Genomic DNA, 21,724 nt, shown 5'->3' on the forward strand with positions numbered 1-21,724 from the left:
CTGCAAACTAGAGGGAGTTCTCCAAAGAAAAGATTGCAATTATATTTCTTACTGAAAAATATCTGGTAACCAAATTAAAGTACCGTACCAGCTCCTCTGTAATATCAATATATTCAGGCTGTATGCATAGTACTTACCTGGCAAAAAACGGAGGAACATCAGACTGCAGATTCTTGAGAAAAATACCCCGAAGCCTTCCCCTGTCCCTTATACAGTGTAAGCTCTCTGTGTTCTAGCCTAGAAAACATGAGCTGGATCACAGTTTGGCTGACAAGCCCTTGTATGCATCCAATATACTCCTCACTGGGTTGTCTTGTGTGTTATCTGACTCCTGAGGAATGGTGATTTTAGTAGAGATATTAGTTCAGTTATGGTCATGTCAAAGATTATGTTTCCTTTGCAGATTTGAAATCCAGAAAACCTGAATCAGAAATTTTGACCGGTGTTTTCAACTGTTTTTAATCTGTGAACCCTGAAATATCTTCCATCAAGGAACAGGTCCTGGCAACAAGAGAGTTTTTACCTGACCATAAAAATACTCCACAGGACCCTTCTTTTAAGACCCTGCTCTAGAATGACCTTCTGAAAGAGTAATTTTGCCCCAAGATATCTGCATCAAGTTCATAACTTCTGGATAAATTTTACGAGATCATGTAGAAAGAAACTTGGGATTTAAAGACATCATTGATGGAGAAATATTCATACTCTTGACAAAGCTGTTTCCATAGTTTACTACCATCAAACCAGTGTCTACTTCATGGTTTCGATCTGTTTAACACTGACTTCAACTCAATGCACTTAACTGTGCTTTTGTGTGAGACTAAAGAGCCCTCTGTTATCAGATAACCTTTGATTATGTAGATACCATATAGAGGCCAAGATCAATCTGAACTCCTTCCAAGTTGATAATGCCTTTTGTGACACACAGAGGAACACAAGAGCTGAAGTCAGTAATATAGCAATATTCCCACAGGCTATACTTATATTGCCAAATAAAATCCAGGGACTGATTTGAAGTCCTGAGTTCAAATAACCCCATCCACACTGCTCACACCCATGCAGCTTAGCGTTACCTCTCTAGAGCAGATTTGTTTTCAAGAGAGCTTGTGGGGGTGGTCTGAAACAGAACTGCAGTGGCAGCAAGCCATTAGACAGAGTTTTGGTGCTTCGATTTATTCCACAGACGTGGCCACTAATACCTTACAAAATACCTGTCTTTATAGGTAACTCAGCTTCCTCTTGCTAGTGGGCATTAGTGTCCACTAACTCATGGGTTATGTTAGATCAGTTAGGTACAACACCTCCCTGGGAGATGACTTTCCATTTAGATTCTTTACCAAATTGATGTTTAATCCTTCCTTAGACCTACTGCTTTCCACTTTTCCCGTGGCTGCATCCTAGGGCTAGATGTTCTTTTTTCTTTACTTTGATCATTGTGTGTTGACTGAAAATATTTGCTAAGCAAAAAGGCATCCCAAAAGCCCTCCTTTCCCAGGAAAGTTCTTCTGACACACTAACCTACAAGAGTAGGTTATGTAACTGTGGTTGCTGTGGGGGAGATCTTTACCTGAAAGGAACTGATTTTGCTTGTTGAGTGTGTGCCAGAGCAGATGGCAAATTCCAGGCTCTGATATGGCTGGAAGTACCTGACAACTGTAGATACCTGTAACTCATGCCAGGGCTCTTCAAATTAGGCTGGAGACCTATCCAGCATGAGGAGCTCCACCATCTGAATTGTGAAGAGTATTTGTCCTTTGATTTAAAGCACATTCAATCGCATTTGGATGCATGAACATAACTGTTATGTCAATGTGGTCATCTTGCAGTACAAAAGGGAAGTCTTGGAAGAATGGCTCAAGCTGGCTGCAAGAGTCCTCCTTTGCTCCAATCTTTAACTTAAGTCCATAAAAAAGAATAAATTTCCCTTTATAATTAATTGGTACTACAGAAACACAGTCAGTGCTTCCCATCTCAATGTCAGATGCAAGGTCTAATACTAGTAGTTAATACTGTGCAGTAGTTGACCATTGTCTTCAAAATGCACAGAATACAAACTTAAGCACTTTGTATTTAAGAAGTTAATCAATAAAATATTTTTTATCTTGGTGAACCACCAATGTAAACATCAGTACCGAACTAGTGCTGGTTTCCAGTTAGAAATTATCAGAGCTCACTCCACTATAAAAAAACCCACACCTTTATGGTATATGCTATGCCATGCTATTATATTAATGAGTCATACAGGATGGAAATGGAATTAAAAGTAATTAGCTGTAATTTTGCCTCATGTAGCAGCATGGAGAAAGTAAAATGCATTTAGTGTTCTTCTCCAGAGAAGCTAGCTAACTTAATTGCGATAAGAAATTACTTACTCTTTGAGCTGAGCTTTCTACTGCCAGTTGTCAAGGTAACAACTTAATTAGACATGAAATACAGCTATTTGTTTTTTCTTTAAATGAAGGGTCAACAGAGTTGTTCAGAACATTTTCAGATGGCTTTTTAAGAGATCTGCAGAGCCTGGCTTGAAGTGTGCAAGGCATTGGGGTAGGCATGAAGGTAAGACGTGTTGCAAGCCAACTGAGTTTCTGTAATCTGCACAAGAAACTTCAAAGATGGGGAAAAGACTGACATTCTTGGCCATTGTATGTACAACCACCAGATGGTGCCATCAATTCTTGAGTGCATACATGCAGCATCAGCCTCTTCTGTCGGGAAGCAGCAAGGAACCAGTAGCTTAGTGCTGCGTGGGCATCCCTGTCTGGGCTTCTGATTTAGAATCATGGAATCTCATGAGCTGGAAGGGATCCACAAGGACCACTGAGTCCAGGTCCTGGCTCCACACAGGACCACCCAAAAATCAAACCATATTTCTGAGAGTGCTGTCCAAACGCTTCTTGAACTCAAAAAAGCAGAAATCATCAGATCTTTATGTAATTTCAGACTGTACTTCTTTGACTAACTAATGTCCTGAGCAGAGACCTCACAATGTTTGATTTTCAGTCACCACTGGATTCATTGCTTCCAGCTTGGTTCTACGCTGGATTTAAGCTGAACCAAATGAACACTACAGCCAGAAGACCTGGTCCTGTCCTCCCTCCATTCTCAGCTACGCCTTCCAACCCTTGCCTTGGGTTGACACTGATTGCAGTGGGTCTGCCTGAGAAACTGAATGGAGGGCCCATCCAAATGAACCAACCTAGCAGGACAAAAACACATCGTGAGTCTTCCTGTCAGGCAGGCTCCTAAGTTTTAGTACAAGAGGGGAGACAGAAACATGAAAGCAGGGGGAGGTGGGTGCATCTTTTTGACAGCCAGCTTACTTAAAATCTCACATTTTTTTTGACCTCTGACAGCTAACCTGAGCTACAGTACTCGATAATCCATAAAACACTAAATATGTTGATGTTGCAGCCAGGTAATCTAGTCTCACTGCCACCCACTGTCCTCCATGGCCATGGTGATTCAGTCTAAAGCCATAGAATACCACGTAACAGTATTTTACACATGCTTTCTGTGAGAAAATAGCAATGCCCATCTCCCTGACATGGGGACGTGGCTGTAGTGCAGAAAGCAGAGAGAACATATTGGCCAGCAGCAACGTGTATGTGTCCAAACCCCACAGCTGGAACTCAGCAGTCCCAGGCAGCTCATGTTCTGAACCATACGTGCGTGTGTAGACATCAGGACCATCACTCTGTGACTGCCAACAAATTCAAAGCAGAGGGATGGAGGCTGCCTGGCTCCAGAAGGGCAGGCAGTGCCCCCAGGGGAAAAAGGGTTGTACTTGCAGTGTTTCAGCCAGAACTGGGAGTTACAGTGCAAAATAGCCCTGATCTAAATCCTTTGGGCAAGCTGAAGGAACTGAAATCCACATTAGTCAAACACTACATTTTGCTGGGGCTGGCTGGGCCTGCACTTTATAACGTAGTTATTTATTCATTGGATGGGGGCTGCCATATTGCTGTCACTTAGTATGGCAGCTTCTGAGCTCTGCCAACAAGAGGTCAATTCACGTTAGCATCACCCAGATGAAAGAATCCATTTTCCCATTCTCAGGTCTCTAAGCTTCCTAGAAAGTGAGTTTACACTATGCCAGTCTTACTAAATAGTAATCTGAGTTAACATGTGTAAGGAGAAGATAAATATCTCAAGTTTAGTTTCTAAACCCCCAAATCTATATGTAATTACTCAGCTGATATGCTTCAGCAGTCCACTGATTTAAGCTACACTTAAATCATTTGGGTAAAGATCCCACATGAGGACTATGTATTTTAGCCTCCTCTGGTTCAGCTGCAGGCCTGGGGCTTAGTTGTCTTGGTATGTTCCGTTTTAACTAATTCCTTAAACCACCCCTATTAAGAGGAAGAAGCCAGATCAGCCAAAAATGAAATGAAAAATGAGACAACTGAAGTGGTTTTGCAGAAGGGGAGAGGAATCTAAGGGATAGTTTAGCACTGCGTGGTTTGATGTCCATTTTAGATCTCATGACAGACAAGCAATTCTGTCTTTTCACAGCACCCTCAACCTTCCTTATACGTGTATCCCTTGAATATCTCCATGAGTTTTGTTAACTTCAGTGGAAGAGAATGACCCCTATGATAAAAGTACAGCTGGCACATAAAGTCAGAAAGAGTGCAAGAAGTGAGCCCAGGACTGGAGCCTACCTCTTTTTCTGTTCCAGTTCTTGCACGTTTCAAGTGTTGGGAACAGCTTGTGAGAATCTGCTATTGTAAATCAAATCCAATGTGTTGTCTCTGCTTCTAGGCAAGACTGGAATTTGAACCTTTGCTTGAAATGAGTGATGTCATTCCTGAGGCACCTAGCAGCCTCTCCTCTATATACGTGCAGTCACATCAAAATGCTTCAGCTAGACAAGATTACTTATCACGTGTATTTACAGTATACAACTTCAAAGCCACTGCAACACACTTTTTTATCCTAGAGGCTCTAAAATTGAGGCCTTGCCTCCTTTGGAATAGCTACTGTTAACAGAATTCCTTATCCTACACCATCAAAAACCTGCAGGTGGTCTCATTTCTCCACCATTTCCAGACAAGTCTGAAGCAAGAATGAAAAACTCCCCAGATCTCCAAAAATAAACCAATAATTTGTGTGTTTTTGTTTATTTGTTTGTTTGTTTGTTTCCAGTGAAGATCAGCAAATCCCCACTGATCTTGGGCAGGATAATTCTATGGATAAAAATTTTCCATTTTATCCTTTTTCTGTACCAGTTTTCCCAACTTTTCACTTTCCATCACTTTCCCAGTTTCTTATTTGTGGAGACTTAAGAAAATTCTTGAATGGATTAGGGTCTATCTATGTGAAAATAAAGTTCTGAAATCACAAAACAACAAAGCAAGATGTTCTTCTCTTCAGGCTCTTACAACATGATTTCCCTCCAGACAGCCCACTTCAGGCTTCACACCTGATATGGTGCCTTATTGTAGTTTCCTCAACTTTCTGGTAATAATGTAATGAAGCAAGTTATACTATGTTGTCGGCTGCCTATAAAAACTGACCTGAAGTGCATCTGATTATGCTACCAATTTGTCACATTCACAACCAGAAGCTGTAAGCAGATTATAATCTTTCAAAGAGTCACCATCCATAACAATATTTAAACATGCATTCAAAGACGTGTCCATCCAACCCACCCAGATAAGAAATGCGGTGGCTGATGTTAGAAGGCCCCTGAAATAATGACTATTCCAGAGGAACACCTTGGAAGCACTACTAAGACATTTAACAATACAGTCGTTGGCCGAGGTTTTTACTGGACCTTACAGCTTTCTGTGGCAGAGAAGCCCAGCTCCAATAACAAAGGCACAGGACAGTGCACATGTGCAGCAGCTCTGAGCTGTAGATTTTTGCTATTCCTTCATTGCACCACATAAAACCAGACTCTTAAAAATCACACTCTTTTAAAAATCACTTTCTTTTAAAGCAGTTCATGCCTGACTATAAACCACATTAAAACAGAACTTCAGCTAAGAGGATGTAGCAGTAATTAATGACAAAGTACATAAGGGTCATTATCAAAGACTTAAGCTTTATAAACAGAGAAAAATAAGCCCAGTTAATGATTAAAAGAAAGCCAAAAATGGTAATGAAATGCCAATTAATATAGCATCCAAATCTCTTTACTCCTTTCTGCTGGTGATAAACTGAGAAATCTAATGCACCTTTAAAAATAGCTGAACCAGAACCTAAAATCCCTCGCTATATTCTGTCAGTTTTTGTACACTGTCAACGTAAAATCCTGCACCTGAGCTGGAGTAACTCCAGGCAACAGCTCAGGCTGGCTAGGTAGCAGCTCAGCAAAACAAGATCTGAGGATCCTATGGAGAAGTTGAACAAATGCTGGCAAGGGCAACCCTGCAAGCAGTTATGGCCAACTTTGTAGTGTGCTGCATCAGCAAAAGCATCACCCGTAGGCTGGAGGAGGCAATTACTCCTTTTTGATGGAAAGCCATAGGGCCACATCTGAGTAGGGAGTCCAGTTTTAATCCCTTTCCCATATAAGAAAGACAGGCACCAGTTGCAGTTCAGACCAACGGAGGGTCAGCAGATGATGAGCGGACTGGAGGATGGGATGTACCAGGACAGTAGGAAGGCTTGCCCAGAGAAAAGAAAGAATGGCTTAGGGGGATATTTGTAGCCGTACCGAACTACCTGAAGAATTGTTACACAGCAGACAGAACCAAAGAAGTGTGTAGAGAAAGGATAATGGCAACAATCCTAAGTTGCAACATCACTGGTACATTTTCTGGCATTCTCACTGGTGCTATCCTAAGGTATCCTTCATCTAAGGTATCCTTCATCTCTGCTGTTTTGTTTTATTTTGTTTTTTTTAAGCAAATCTCCTCAAATACATCTGCCCCAATGTTGTCTGTGAATTCCATTGAACAAGATCAAAAAGCAGTTCTTATAGTCAAGAAGAGAGGAACTTCCCCCGTCTGAGTCCCTGGTTTCACCTAGAGCTTTCAGGCACATCAGAGTTCCTTTTTATCTCATGCTTCAGGAAAATGTGACTGGCATGTGTCAGCATTGATATTCCTTGATTCCCAGCTTGGTGTGTAAAAAGATGATACAAAGATTTTGTCTCCACAGCTTAAAATGTCTGCTTACAGTTTTGGTTTCCATCATCTTCCCCGTATCCCCAGGAAGCTCTTGCAGGCAATTTCCTCACTTCATAGCTGGATTTGTTGCTGATGGCTATTTTAGGACCTGTCTGAGGGATAACTGCAAAGTTAAGGATCATGTGGCAATGGTCAAGTCTTGCAGTCATAGGTAGGAAGGCAGCAGATCCTGCAGGGAATGTGCATGTGAGATGGGGCAGGGGGTGTCCCTGTGTGGTGACAGGAGCTTGCTGAGTCACCTCCATTAGCTGTTGCACAGCCAAGTTACTCATCTGCTAAATAACAAAATGCCTCAAGCAAACGCTAATGCAGATAATGGGTTACTGTGATCACCATATTTTTCAGAAATAACAACGGTGCACATTAGTTCTAACTTTGATTTGTTTCATTTGATTCTGGCCTTTTTTTTTTTTTTTTTTGAAAAGCGCAGCTGTAGGGACCAAGGGTGAGATTAACTTCACACAATAAATTATATCTGCATTATTTTTTAAATTAGCTACTGCTATTTTAAATCAAGCTACTTTTCTTTCAGTGTTTTTAATTTTATAAGTGCTGTGCTCCAGAGCTTTCTATTCAGCAAAGTGGTTTTAAATGAGTCCTAAATAATTTAATTATTTCTTTTCTGAAATACGTTCCTTTCAAGGAAGATTTTTTGTCAATTTTATGCCTTCTTGAGAAGAAAATAAAACAGAGAAAGTATTTTCTTATTCCATCCACAGTGTTACAAGAGCGGGAGAAAATGTGAAACAGTGATAGTCTCCCATTTGACAGCAGGCACACACTGAGAAAAATCTGTAACATCATGATTTGTCTTCTTAGCATCCCTCCTAGATCAAATGAAGTTAAAAATAAAGTGAAAAATGGGAGACATTTCTTATTCCAAACTGATGTGAAGGAGGATGTTGTATTTGTTGGACATCTGAAAACCAGCAATTCACCTAGCACGTCCCCATCCAGGAGGAAAGGGACCTGGTTCATTGGTGTCAGTACAACAATACTGGAGACAGAAAAGTGAATGCTACCCAACTCCTTCTCATGACAACATTTTGGCTTTAATGTAGGCCCAAGCACATGCCAGCAGCATGGGGCAGCAGTCTGTCCTTTCCTTGAATGGAGGACACAGTTTAGTCCCATTCTCCAGCAGCTTCTACCCCCAAAGGCAGTGGCCAAAGTAGCAACAGAGAGATGTATTAAACAAGATTCAGACCAAATATAAACAGATGGAAATGGATTTCTATGAAGCACGTCATGTCATGACTGCACCATCTCCATGTCATTGGATTGTACATCTCTAGCACACCGAGGAGTGCCTAGGCAGTGACCAGCCCCTTCCAGTCTCCAGCTCCACGCAGGCGACCCAGCCATGCCCACTCACTGACTTAACCAGATCCAGAACTGCACCCAGGACTGCAAGATGACTTCTTGTTGCACTACTGCAATGACTTTGTGCCTTGTTCCTCTGCGATGACTCTCTGGCCCATATTCTCCCTGGACAGCACTGCAATGAACTGAATCGCTTTTAGTCCGTAATGCCACATCAAGGGCATGTCATGACAGACAGAGAGGCCATGCAGCTATTTATGCTCCATAAGAGGATGCAAATGTAAACTCTAGGTATTCCATATGAGATTCTGTTTATTCAGATAGAAGGGTATGATAATATTCAAATATAATATTGCTGTTTGATTCAGATAGGAAGGAATGCCTAAGTAACATATGTGAAAGGAACTTAAAGCCAAAAGAGTGAAAACTGACACAGGAAATGCCTGGGAAGACAAAAGGACTGATGTCTGTCTCTGCGTTTGGGATTCAGCACACATACTGACAAAGGAGCTCGCCTCCCAGAAGGTGATGGCACATCCAACCTCAGCAGCGTGGGGTTGTGGCTGCATAATTGCATCACAGTGATGAGGGCAGAGCGGCCACGGTGCCAGCGAGATGGCAGCACACCACAGGGAGGTCACGGGGCTCCCTGCACCACCCCGGCTCTCAGGCTGATGGCAAGCAGAGCTGTTAACATAACCTCCTGCCTGCTCTTAGTGTAGATCGTGTGCTATACTATACACAAGGATGAGTACAAATCACGTTATGCTTATATTCGGAATGGCATCGATCTTCTGAAAGCCCTGCAAAGGAATCAAGGGAGATTAAGAAGATGCTACACAATAAAACTTGGTAGAAATACAAGTAAAAGCACTAAAAGTGTCAAAGTGGTGCTGAATAGTAGCTTATCTTATCATGTTCACGAGTCTGAGGTAAAGTATAGCATTATGAGCAAACAGTGATTGAAAGAGAATAACCTGTCCCCTCAGGAAGCATGAGATTCAGAGATCTTTTCCAGAAAACCCAAGTTGTTAATATTTCTCTTCCTCTTCTGAAGTATGAACACTTTCTAATGATCACATCAAAGCAGGACAAAAATAAGCGTGATTCCTGGAAAATTAGGAGATGGACCCAATATTTGAAAAAAATGGTAATTGTTTCCTGGGCCACAACAACTTAATTTTTGGCAGCAGGATATCTGAATAAGAATCTGCTCCTTTCCTCTTTTAAGTACCTCCCATGGAAAGGTTCCCTGGGTTTATACTTCCATCCTAATCAGAGACAAAGTTATACCAGGTGTCATCCAATGCAACAGCAGTGCAAACCCAAGTAAAAGCAGGCCACATCAGCATCTGACAGTGTCTGCTTAGTACAAAACATGATTACAGTGTTTATTCAAGCTCATATTGCACAACCCACTTGTTTATACCAATAGATGTCTCCTTCCTTATGCAATGCACACGGGGTTTTCAAGCCCACATTTTGTTTAAAGTCTTCTTCAGTAACAGGAAAATAAAAACTGGTTTATAGCTTTATTCTCCAAGTGATCCTGAGCCTAATTATTCTGATGCATTTGAAAATTATGTATAGTTCTACTGATGCCAGTGGTGTACATAAGCAGAAAGATGATCAGGACCGTGGCATTTTATGTCAGCGAGGGGATCATGTACCATATTTGCTGTGCTAAGCAGCATACTGCATCTAAGTCCTAGTGCCTATTGAAACATACAGCTAATTATTTCCTGAGGTTTTCTGAAACCGAAGCTCTACAGAAAGGTTGGTTTTAGACTGATTTTAGGTGTTCTATTGCAAAAGATAGAAGAGCAAAAAATAAAATAAAGTCTAACGTGTAAACTGGCATGTTCAAATGACCCCGCACTCCAGTCTGTCTTGTCCCGATTGATCCTTTTTGTTAAATATTTTAATTTGACCTCTGTGAGCAGAAAAAATATATATATATTTGTTCTAAGTTTGTGTAGCACTTACACAAGAAGGTCAGGAGAAAGACTCCCAGACTCACAGAAAGTAAAGAACTACTAGTAACACTACTGCTACTGCAGTACTGCAAATGTCTATAAATGTCCTTCTGAGGCAAGGATGGCAACAGATTTAGAGAAAGACACACTGGAAATACTCATCACTCTAGTTAAATGACCCATCCTTTGATGGCAGGCAGATGGTGAAGTTTGAGTCGTTTGTAACTCAGTAGTCACCCCTTCATGCTACTTCTAACCAAAGCCTGTCACTTCCTCTGCTGCCCGTGCTCCAACAAAATGTTCCCTTTGTGCTGTCGCAATCCACTTCTCTGCTAAAGATCCCAAGGGGACTTCTGGTGCTCATCACTGCTCGATGCATTCCAAATTCTGACCGTGCTCACAAATCCTATGTGCAAAAGGAAATAAAAGCTGGTGGTGACTGAAGTGCCTTCCCTTTATGCATTTTAGCAGACCTGTCATTACATCATTTTACATCACATCAGTATTTGGAGCTCCCTGAGAGATGAATAAGCAGTTGGCACCATCTCTGGGCACTTGCATGATGGGCTTTCCTGTTGATCTTTTGCCAAAAGACACTTCTCCAACAAAGAAAACTATCAAGAAGTAATATGCTACTAGACATAAAACAGAAGAAAATGCTTTCCTGTCAGAAGTGACGTAAGTAATCAAAAATGAAAGATGACAGAAAATCACTGTACTTACTATGTGTCGTGCTGCAAACACTCCATCAACTATTGCACAACAGAATGCTGCTACCACGCCAAAGCTGATAAATACGATGGAGGCTACCAACTGAGAAGAGAAAATCAGAGTGAGTAATGTTTTCAATATAATTCTTTAAGTAAAACAATCGTACTATTTTTTCTAGTATTTTTAAATGACATTTTCCCTTACTGTAATGCATGTCAAATCAGTGTGGCAGGCTGCCAGATACACAGTAGAAAAAAAAAAGAAACGTAAATTCTTGACACTGAGTTGACATAAAATCAAGTCTACTAGAAAAGCTTAAATCTTTCTTAAGAAAATTAGGTCAGTTGTAAGAGTTATTAAATTCAGTGGTGATTTCTTCTAAATCAACTTATTTAATAAAACAGCAGTGGTGTCCACAGGGAGCATGGCAAAAAGCCATGTTCCTGTTGGCTCACATCAGTCTCTGCACTGGTAGCAATTCACGCATATTGATAAAGGCATTGTAATAAGTTAATACCTAGCCTGTGCACTCTCTGAAAACTTTTCTCATCCCACATAGTTTGTGACACCTTGAGCTGCAGCAAAGGTAGCTTAAAGCAGAGACCCATGGAAGTGGTACCCCTGGAAGGGCTGGGGCTCTCAGCCTGCCCCTCGGTGGCAGGGTGGGTAACACAAAGGCACAAACACCACGCTGTCTTTGTTAGCCTGCCAGCCCGCTTTGCTCAATAAATGTTATTAATTCTATATCAACAGCACTTTGGAAGGCAAAACACTTGGCCTCTCCCTTACCAACAGTCAATAGGTTTGTGGCTTGCCGGTGCTTCAACGGGTGTTCCTTCAGAGACTAATCAGAGTGCTGTTAGCACACATTTTTGATGGCGCTGGCTCCTTTTGAGGGCATGTTTGAAGGATACAATGCTGTGAATGAAGTAAGAGGAGGTGGGTCCTGAAAGAGAAATGCCTGACAGGGCCCTCTCCCCTGGTTCTCATTTCCCCAGTGCTATCAGATCAGAGGGATTGCTTCATTCCTTCTTCCCTCTGATTAGAGGGTTAGTGACTCTGAGGACTCTGGACCTTGGGTTTGGACCATTGACACCTGCAGGATGTATGGGGAACCTAACATGCACTCTCTGGCTATATTTTTAATATAATTCAATATTTCTCTCTCCTATTCCTGGCATTGCTGTCGCAGAGTCACAAAAAGAACCCTCAGAAGCATCCTATATGATATCTTAAGTCTAATTTACCACAGTATTGTTATAGTTAATAATTGCAATAGATTAAAAAATTCCTTTGAAAATTTACAGAACAGTGACCTTAATTGATAGATAATTGATAGAAGAGCACACTCGACAAGGGTTTCAGCTTAGAATTTGTTACTTAGCAGTCATTAACTGCTTCTTCACAACATTTATTCCAGAAGTGCCCAGGTACAGATTACCAAAATCACAGCCATGTAGTCCACATATCCCCTCTGCATGTACAAAACCCATATCTGCATTACCTAAGTAATGTTTTTACATGCCTGAAACACGTAAGATATCAGAAAACGATGTAAAAAAAGTGGACTCTTTTGCTAATGTTATACTAAGAACAGTATAAAGTCAACAATGTCAATAGGGGACAGGGCACTCATGACTCTCAGGAAAATGCATATTAGGCAAATAAGAAATTAGAATCATCAAATCCTAGAATCACTTAGGTTGGAAAAGACCTCTAAGATCATCAAGTCTAACCTTTAAACTAGCACTGCCATGTCTACCACTAAACCATGCCCCTGAGCACCACATCTACATGTCTTTTAAATACTTTCAGGGATGCTGAATCAACCACTTCCCTGGGCAGCCTGTTCCAATGCCTAACAACCCCTTCAGTGGAGAAATTCTTCCTAATATCCAACCTAAATCTCCCCTGGTGCATCTTGAGGCCATTTCCTCTTGTCCTGTCACTTGCTGCTTGGGAGAAGAGACTCACCCCCACCTCGCTACAGCCTCCTTTGAGGTACCTGTAGAGAGCAATAAGGCCTCCCCTGAGCCTCCTTTTCTCCAGGCTTAACAACCCCAGCTCCCTCAGCTGCTCCTTGTAAGACTTGTTCTCTAGACAAGTTCTCTAGACTTCTTCGTAGCCCTTCTCTGGACATGATCCAGCACCTCGATGTCCTTCTTGTAGTGAAGGTCCCAAAGCTGAACACAGTACCTGAAGTGTGGCCTCACCAGTGCCAAGTACAGAGGGGCAACCAGTTCCCCAATCCTGCTGGCCGCACTGTTCCTGATACAAGCCAGGATGCTCTTGGCTTACTTGGCCACCTGGGCACACTGCTGGCTCACATTCAACCAGCTATTGACCAATACCCCCAGGTCCCTTTCCACTGGGCAGCTTTCCAGCCACTCTTCCCCCAGCCTGTAGCATTGCACGGGGTTGTTGTGCCCCAAGTGCAGGACCCGGCACTTAGCCTTGTTGAACTGCATACGGTTGGCTAAATTACAACCTCAGAAGCCCATAGCATTGGACATACGGTTCAAAGCAATATCAAACATTTGGAAATATGATCTTTCAGAGAACCAGCAAAAAGTACAACTTAAAAGCAGAAGGCCAAACTAGAATCACATCTTTCAAATGCTGTCTGATATACTCTTAATCTCTCACTAGTTCGTGGCTCACAGATTGCAACTTGTAATCACAGGTAGGCCAGCACTGACACAGGGACTGATGAGCGATCTGAATTCCCTGTGTGGGGAGGAGATGGGAAAGCAGAAGTGGCTGAGGCTGATGGTACTGGCTGATCTTGGGAACCTGCTGCACATCCCCTGCAACCAGCTCCCTTCTGCAGTAGTAAAGCTGAAACCCTGAGAAACCACTGTTGGTTGCACCACCCTTCAACCTCCACTATCCCTTGTCTCTTCAGTATCACAGGTCATGTCTTGTGAACCTGGCTGTCTAAAAATCTTGGCATGAAACTCTTAAGATCAATAAGGCTGTGGGCTCCTTGCAGGGAGTTATCACCAATGCAGACTAGTGGGCTGTGCTGCCCTGTGGCAGGTACATTTGTTACAGTACCTGATCTCTTTATTTGAAAAAGCAGCAGTGTTTAAGAGTCCAGATTAAGTCATTATTGTCTGATACCCTTATCTTGTTTTTCAAGTCATAGCAGTCAATCACACAATTAGTGGGCTTAGCCAGGTGTTTCCAAATGGAGTGAGCTCAGGATCAATTTACTGGAAATTGACCTCAAGGTGGCTTTTCATTTCACACATGAGCAACTTATTGATGATTTACAATCCCTAAACCAACATTTTCCACTCATGGGGAGACCTTAAATCACCTAATAAGAGCATGCTGGCCTTTCAGTTTCACCGTATAGCTCTAAGAGACCCATACAGAGGTGCACAGTAAATTGCAGGATGGACTGGAGCTATGGAGTTGACTTTGCTCTCCTCGGTCATGTTGGTGAGCTTCTATCCACCCAAGGAGCTATGCAGAAGTCAGAGGCTGTCGGCCAGATTTTTATCCATGCCTATCAGCAACTACTTCAGTGAGCGGCCCCTCTGGAATTAAGAGGACCAGTTCTTGATGGAAGTAATATTTGTTGCAATGCAGAAGCTGCAGAATGTGCCCTTAGCTCAGCTGGGGTCCTTCTGACTTAAATTGGCTTACATATGTTTCAGAAAGATAAAAGAAGTAATAATACAGTTGCAACACAAATAATTCCTTAAAATAAAATTAGATTTGTATTCTTCCTCAAACCTTCCATTGCTTCTTGAGACTATGAGAAACATATAAACAAAGAATAAAATAAATTACGTCTAAAAACTGCAGCCAAGACAGCCAAATGAAGAGCTGTTGTAAATTCAAAAGATAACTTTCCTGAGTGGTGGGTGATTGCTGGAGCTGTGAGTTTACTGAGCCCAGTCGCATCAAGGAAGAAAAGCAGTGCAGTTCATTTATATAGAGATAATTTTTGCTGATAGATAAAATAGCACTCTTAAAAAATAAATACTGATCCATCACATCATCGCATCTCCATTTTTAATAGCAGTGTGCTTTGTCAGGAAAGCTATTCATTATTCATAACAATACATTTTTAACAGTTACTCAAGAAACACTTTTGCTCTTGCCGTTACACTGCTACGCGGCCAGGCTTCTCTACCCTGTGCAACACGACGAGACACGCAGCCATCGTTGGTCCAGCAGACACAGAAAATCACACCAGTCCCCGGCACAAGCTAGAGGCTAGTACCCCAGTAGCTGCTTTAGATACCCCTGTGAAGTATCTCTGTGAGGCTCGCCAGGTCACACTTCTGGCAGACACCTGGTTTCTTCATGGCTCTGGATTAGCCCCTACCTGCTTTCGGTCAAAATGCACGACTGTTCAGATAATGACCATCACTTCAGCACCAGATGCTTTCTGAGGTGCCTCATCCTCTGAATTTAGACTAAGTAGGTCTGAAACTTTAGAAAATCTATGGATTTTTGTTTTCTAAATCACCTTGATATCAAATGTAAGTTACATTATATCTAACAGACACTCCTTTTTCATCCTAAATGGCTTTTTGCATTGCACAGCCTTCAATGCCTCCAAGTACTGTGCTCTTCACCAAGTCTCTCCGGGATTTCTTTCCGGACAGAGGAAGAATTACAATTATCCTCATCAATGTAAATTGAGAAACACTGTCAGCCAGTGCCTTTTGCTCTGAGAAGTGAAAGCTTTGCAACAGGCTATGTAAATGTTATGCCACAGGTTTATAAAGCCCTTTTTAACCCTATGCAGATTCAAGCAAACGTATCTGGAAAAGAAATGGACCGGGCAGTTTGTTGTAGGCTATCCCTACTATTACATTCCCCAAAATAGAGTTTAGTTCCGTGGAGCTTTTGACTGGTTCAACTTCCCCACATCTCCAAGCTCAGAACTTAGTAGAGGCTTAAATAAATTCACAGTTCTTTGTCTGTATGCTGAGGATGAAGAGGAGAAGTTTACAAAAACTGTTACCGATGCTAAACAGACACTGACTTTTCACACCTGGCACAAGCTCAGCCCCGAACTGCATCTGGTACTATGGCAATGAAACAGGGCTGTAGATTAATAGCCTGCAAAGCTAAGACGAGAAAACTGATTGCAGTGCATCTGAGATGCTGCTGTAAACCAAACGCTGCCTGTGTTGTGAGGTGGGAGGGCATAAAAGTACATGTAATTGTGAGTTAATGCCTGCCCACCCGTTCTTTCCAAAGGCTGGTTCTCCAGTGGTAGCACCTCTGTAGCTGAGGCTCTGCTAGAGGGTTGTCACACCACAGGAGACAGGATTATGTCACGTTCGCTATTCATTAATGCCAATCCCAGTCATAGCACTAATTACAATGACACATTCCTAATGATGCAGACTTCTGTGATTGCCCAACCAATGGCCAAAGAACTACTTCCTAGACTGACATCCAGATGAAGGAGGGGAGAAAAAGAAAACATTAAACGCCTGTTTTAAGACCACCAGTGCTGGTACAGCTCATGAAGACAAGGGCTGGGATCCCATCCATAAACACGTAACTTGCTTCTGAATGTGAGACACTGAATAACGTAGCCTAGAGCAGACACCTTTATTGCCAGGAAGGTGAGGCAGACACCCTTGAAGGCCTTCAGATAGTGACACTACACAAGATGTAGTCAGGCCTTGATATCAAGTCTTGTGTTTAGATCAAGTGGCCAACTTAGAAATCTACAGCCTTTCCCCACTACCATCACTGTTGAATTCATTATGTCCAGTAATACGTTGTTGATTATTATCAGCAACAACACAGGTGTTTGAATCAGATTTTCTTCTCTCTTGCTGTTGTTAATAGCATCTCAGAGCTGAGCCTGTGTGACTGAAACTGTGTCTTGCTCTCTTGTCCTTAATTTGGTCCCGTTTTCCAGCCCTGTCTCCTGCTGCCTGTCCCAGAGGGGTGCATCCTTGCACACCAGCTCCGGTGCTTGCCTGAATACACAGCCAGCCAGTGTAATTCACTCACGAGGCAGAAAACTTGTTTGTTTCCCCAAGTGAGTAAATCCAGGTTGCTAAAAGGGGAGATGAGCACTAGACCTAGTGCAAATGGGAGAATGGGACTGTGTGACCAAGAGAGAAGGGAAGAAAGTAGAAGCGCTGGCAGCAGCTATTAGGTTTTCTCACCTCTTTCATGTAATTTGCACTCCTAGGGATTATTGAAGTAAAAGGTAGGTTTTAGCTGTAATGAGTAAATGATAAGGACTGGATTGGTTGTGCTGCTTGTGGTCAAGAAGACTTTTGTTTTCCTGCCTGTGAAGAAGTTTGCTGTTTGTGTCAGGGTTAATTAGGAAGAATAGCAATGTGAAAAGGCCAGTTGGTGGAACGTGGGGAGGGGAAAGGTCTCATGAGGAATTTAAGCAAACTCGCATGCAAAAAAGGGCAGAAGTAATTAGATAAACAAATGTTGGTACAGAATACAGACACCACATGAGAGATATCGATTACTATGCCAAGGAGAAAAAAACAAGATCAAAGTCCACTTTGAAAATAACGGCAGCATTTCCATTCAGAAAATTTTTCTTCCTGCCCCACATCCAGAATGGTAAAAGGCAGAATTCACAACATCTTTTGTTATTCTTTAGATTGGCACAGTTAATTCATGTCATACGTAGGCATAGTTAATGAGTATTGCTTTCTCTTTTTCTCCTCCAGTGGTCCTTTTTCTCGACTTGTGCAGATAATGCATTAATTTTGCAAGTCACAATGACAAGGGACTACAGAAGTGCCCACGGTCAGGAAATGTGCAACAGGGTGACTTAACAGCCCCAGCTCTCCTCCAGCCCAAGAGAGCTCGTGTAGCACATTTGAGTCTGCTCTTTCCAGCTCCTCCAGGCATACAAAGAGATCTGGAGGAAAGGGACAGTTTCCTGGTCAGGTAAGCAAACTTCTTGAGTTACTGGGGACTTTACCTGTGATAATTGCTGTGACGGTTATGGAGATGGGAGGAATTGGCATCTGATCACATTGACAACATGCCCAAGGATGTGCAATGGGTGTGCTGGGTCCAATGGCAGGAGGTGGTCCTGCTGTGAGGTGCCCACACAGCGACCTCCCTAAGTACATAATGTCACATAACTGTCTGAACACGTTTACAAAGAGTAAAGACTTACATGAGTCACCAGGCAACATTACTGCTCTCCTTTACCTCTCTTTCTACTACTAGTACTGGATTCTCTGCTGCAGACACCCTGTTATGGATACCTCTGCACATGCTCAATGATTTCTTCCCAGCAAATTTCCCTGCACACTTTGACTAACCAGGTGTTTAAATGGCTTTGGCTCAGTTTCCTTAAGCTATGCGTTTTCAAAACTAATATTTTATTTAGGAGATGCACAGGCAAACCCCCCTCAACTTCTTCTTCCATCACTTTTGGCTTTCTTAATTGTATTCACAATCTAGCATGGGGGCACCCTGTTTCAGGAGCTCCCATTTATTATTACTTCTGCATCCATCAGCACATTCATTACTGTTTCCCCACCTCCACTAGTCCTAAATTCTTGGTTTCATTTCAAAATCGTGGAGCCCTCCTTTACAACATCTTCACTACTGCCTTGTCGAACAGGAATAAAATGACATCACCATGAGCGTATCAGCCATTCCCAAGCAGCCCTCTTGTCATTTCTCTTCAGGACCTGAGAGCCCACGGGTCAAAACTGCCCCTTAATACTCTCGTTGATAAGCTTCCTCACCAGGCTTTCGCAGCTGACCACGCACACAGCACCTCTCCCATTCTCCCTCCTCCCTCCCTGTCAGTCAGCAGCAGCTGAGCCACTCTCACTCTTTTTGAGAACAGCAACTTAACTCTTCTGCAACTCCGGTCACCTACAGAAGTGTAATGGAAGCATTTTGCATTAACATTGCGCAGTCCAAACAAAATCCTTGTATGCTAACTCAGATCCCTAGTCTAGATCTCTCAAATGGTTTCACCCTCTAGAAACGCTTTCTTCAACTAATCCATAATTTACACCAATCCGCTTTCCATTAATTTTTCTGTAACGTATCTTGTCTTTTCTTCTAACCTGCTTAAAACATCTGAAGATACTGTTTCTGTGAAAGATGCTATACGAAATAAAGATTATTTTTCCCATATTTTCATCTTCAAGCAATGAAAGAAGGGTGGGAATTCAATCACTGGCCCTTATGAAACATGAGCCAAAGATATTCAGAAGGGCTCCCTGATTAATTCCTTCTCTCATAGCCTGTTATCAGTTACAAATCTAGATCTAAAACAGCCAGAAAATTATTTCAAATTGTTTTATGAGCAAATACTTCCTAGAATGACCAACCAAATGAATGAAATCAACCTGCATCGAGCGGTTTACATGCTCTTAGACTTTAAAACTGGAGCCACTGTTACACTGCAGCCAGAGAATGAATTTGATGTATGTGTAAATAAGGAGAACACATCAAATTCAAGATAATTCATTCACTGATGAGTAAATGCTTGTCTTGAATCAATTAAAATTAGCACCACTGCTGCTGCGCTGTCTCTGATCTCTGCTGAAACACTCTAATTCTTGGGAAAGTACCAGCTACTGGAGGCCAGCAGATGTTATTAAACCGGTGTTAGATGAAAGACTGAACTGTACTTGCTTCACATATTCCAAGACAAGAAGCAGAAGGAAACCTAAAGTTTTTTTTTAGTCTCCTGGCGTGGGGCTAGTTTTATTATCTGTGCTATTTTAAGCCCCCATAGCATCTGAGGCCCCCTGTTCACACCCCAGTAACCTTACCACACAGCTACTGATTCAAACAGCACTGATGTATTTTCCCCCCGGTCTGCGCTGATACAGCCACCCTAATGACCGATCCTCTCTCCTTCCAGCAGGTGCAATACAAATGCTCTCCTCCACCCATGTTCTAGCTGTTTTTAAAGAGATTTGTTTAAATAGCTGCTCTGTTTTTCTTTCAGCCCAAACAGAATGGGCATCAATTATACGATCAAAATCCTTCCCCCTCTTTCAGCTTCTTGCTGCTAGGTAGAAGAGCACTGAGGCTTCCTGGGGCAGTTCTGGATGTAGCGTGCTTTTACAAGAGACCGTGCTGTCCAGTCATCTTACCCTGTTTTTCCAAGTCCTTGCCTTCCTAATCTAACATTTCTAAATAGAAGCACAACTGTCAACTACTACTTTGTTTCAAGAGCTGTCATTTGGCAATGGACTTATTCATATTTTTTTTACATCTCTACAGTTGAGTATTTCAGCTGATCATCTCTGTTCCTCTTTAGTCAATGGAGAGTGAGGCACTTCCAGATACCTCCTACACCTATTACAGGTTGGGATTAATTACTTTCTGAAGCTATCTTTTTTCCCACTGGCTATAGAGGGACTCTAGATATGGAAGTACCTGTGCTGAGAAATCAACCTGCTGTCAATACTTCTTTCATTCCCTTGACGTTGGCTGCTTAGATTTGTGTTTTTTCTTCTCTTTTCACTTTCCCTCAGTCATTTTGCCTGGGACTTGCAGGGGAGCAAGAGAAGTAATCTGGAAGGTGAAGAGGATGCCTTGGATTTGATGAGGACAGAGTAATATAAAAAAGAAGGGAAAAATAAATAAATAAAAAATAAACCAGAATAGCTGGATTTCACAGCTAGAGAAATGCTAATGGTTTTGGAACAAGCCTAAGCAAGCCTTAGTCCACCAGAAACTTCAAACTGGTAAGAATTCCCATTGCAAACATCAGCAAAAGCACTTATTTAACAGTGGTTTAAGACGGTTGCAGATTTAGGGATATCAAATATACAGACAAGAAGCAAAAAATAAAGGCAGTATTAAGTGGAATGGGCACAAAAGTGAAACATAAATTTAGATTCACTGATCAGCGGTGCTGACATTATAGGAATCCAGCACATTTTTCCTTTCATGGATGCTCTTTTATTGATGCAAGTGGAACAAGCTCATTTCATCACTTAAACAGAGGCAGCTGTTCAGAGCAGTATGAGAACAATAAAACAGAAATAAATAGCACGTTGTGTGTCACAGAAGTTTGTGCTTCCTGGTGAAAAATGGTGGAACTGACATAGACCAAGACAACTACAGCTGACACTGTTCAGCAGCAGGTACTTTTTTAACACCAAAGTCTGTTACTGTCTTTACAAATCCTCTTTCACATTACAGTGACTGCACTGTTTTCTAATACGCGTATGCTCTTTATCAGAAATGCATTACAATCAAATTACAAGCTTTCCTGTAGTGAAATTCTACCTGCTGAGTCTGGAAGATTTTATCTGGCCAACTGGGATACTCATCTCTTTAATTTGATCTCATTCTTCAAACAGAGGATCAGAAACTGCCTGTCTTCTCTGGGCACATCCTGCCTCACCTTCTCACCCATGTACACATGAGAATTTGTCCAGGATTCCTTACCAACACTTTTTATCCCCTGCCTCCTGCTTGCTATGGAGAATAATTGATTTCTCTATTGTTCCACAAACACATTTCATGGGTCATAAAGTCTACTTTTGTTCTCAGCTGTGTGACAGTAATGCTTTCATTACATAAACACCACAAGAAAGCAAACTGGCAGAAAAAAAATGTCCTGTT

At 42.0% G+C, this 21,724-nt stretch overlaps 1 protein-coding gene across 4 annotated transcripts in view; it reads right to left on the minus strand.

The window, feature by feature from the left end:
* Positions 1 to 21,724, minus strand: part of TMEM255B (transmembrane protein 255B) — a 72,697-nt gene that overhangs the window by 30,144 nt on the left and 20,829 nt on the right. For all 4 annotated transcript variants that reach the window (XR_010827019.1, XM_048077917.2, XM_048077916.2 and 1 more), the window contains one exon: positions 11,162 to 11,251. Coding sequence is in view for 3 of the 4 variants with exons in the window: in XM_048077917.2 (XP_047933874.2) it covers positions 11,162 to 11,251 (90 nt within the window). In the remaining variant the exon portion in view is untranslated. The remainder of the gene's footprint in view (positions 1 to 11,161; positions 11,252 to 21,724) is intronic.

The sequence above is a fragment of the Anser cygnoides genome, chromosome 1 (genome assembly GCF_040182565.1).
Source record: "Anser cygnoides isolate HZ-2024a breed goose chromosome 1, Taihu_goose_T2T_genome, whole genome shotgun sequence".
NCBI classification, from domain to species: Eukaryota; Metazoa; Chordata; class Aves; order Anseriformes; family Anatidae; genus Anser; species Anser cygnoides.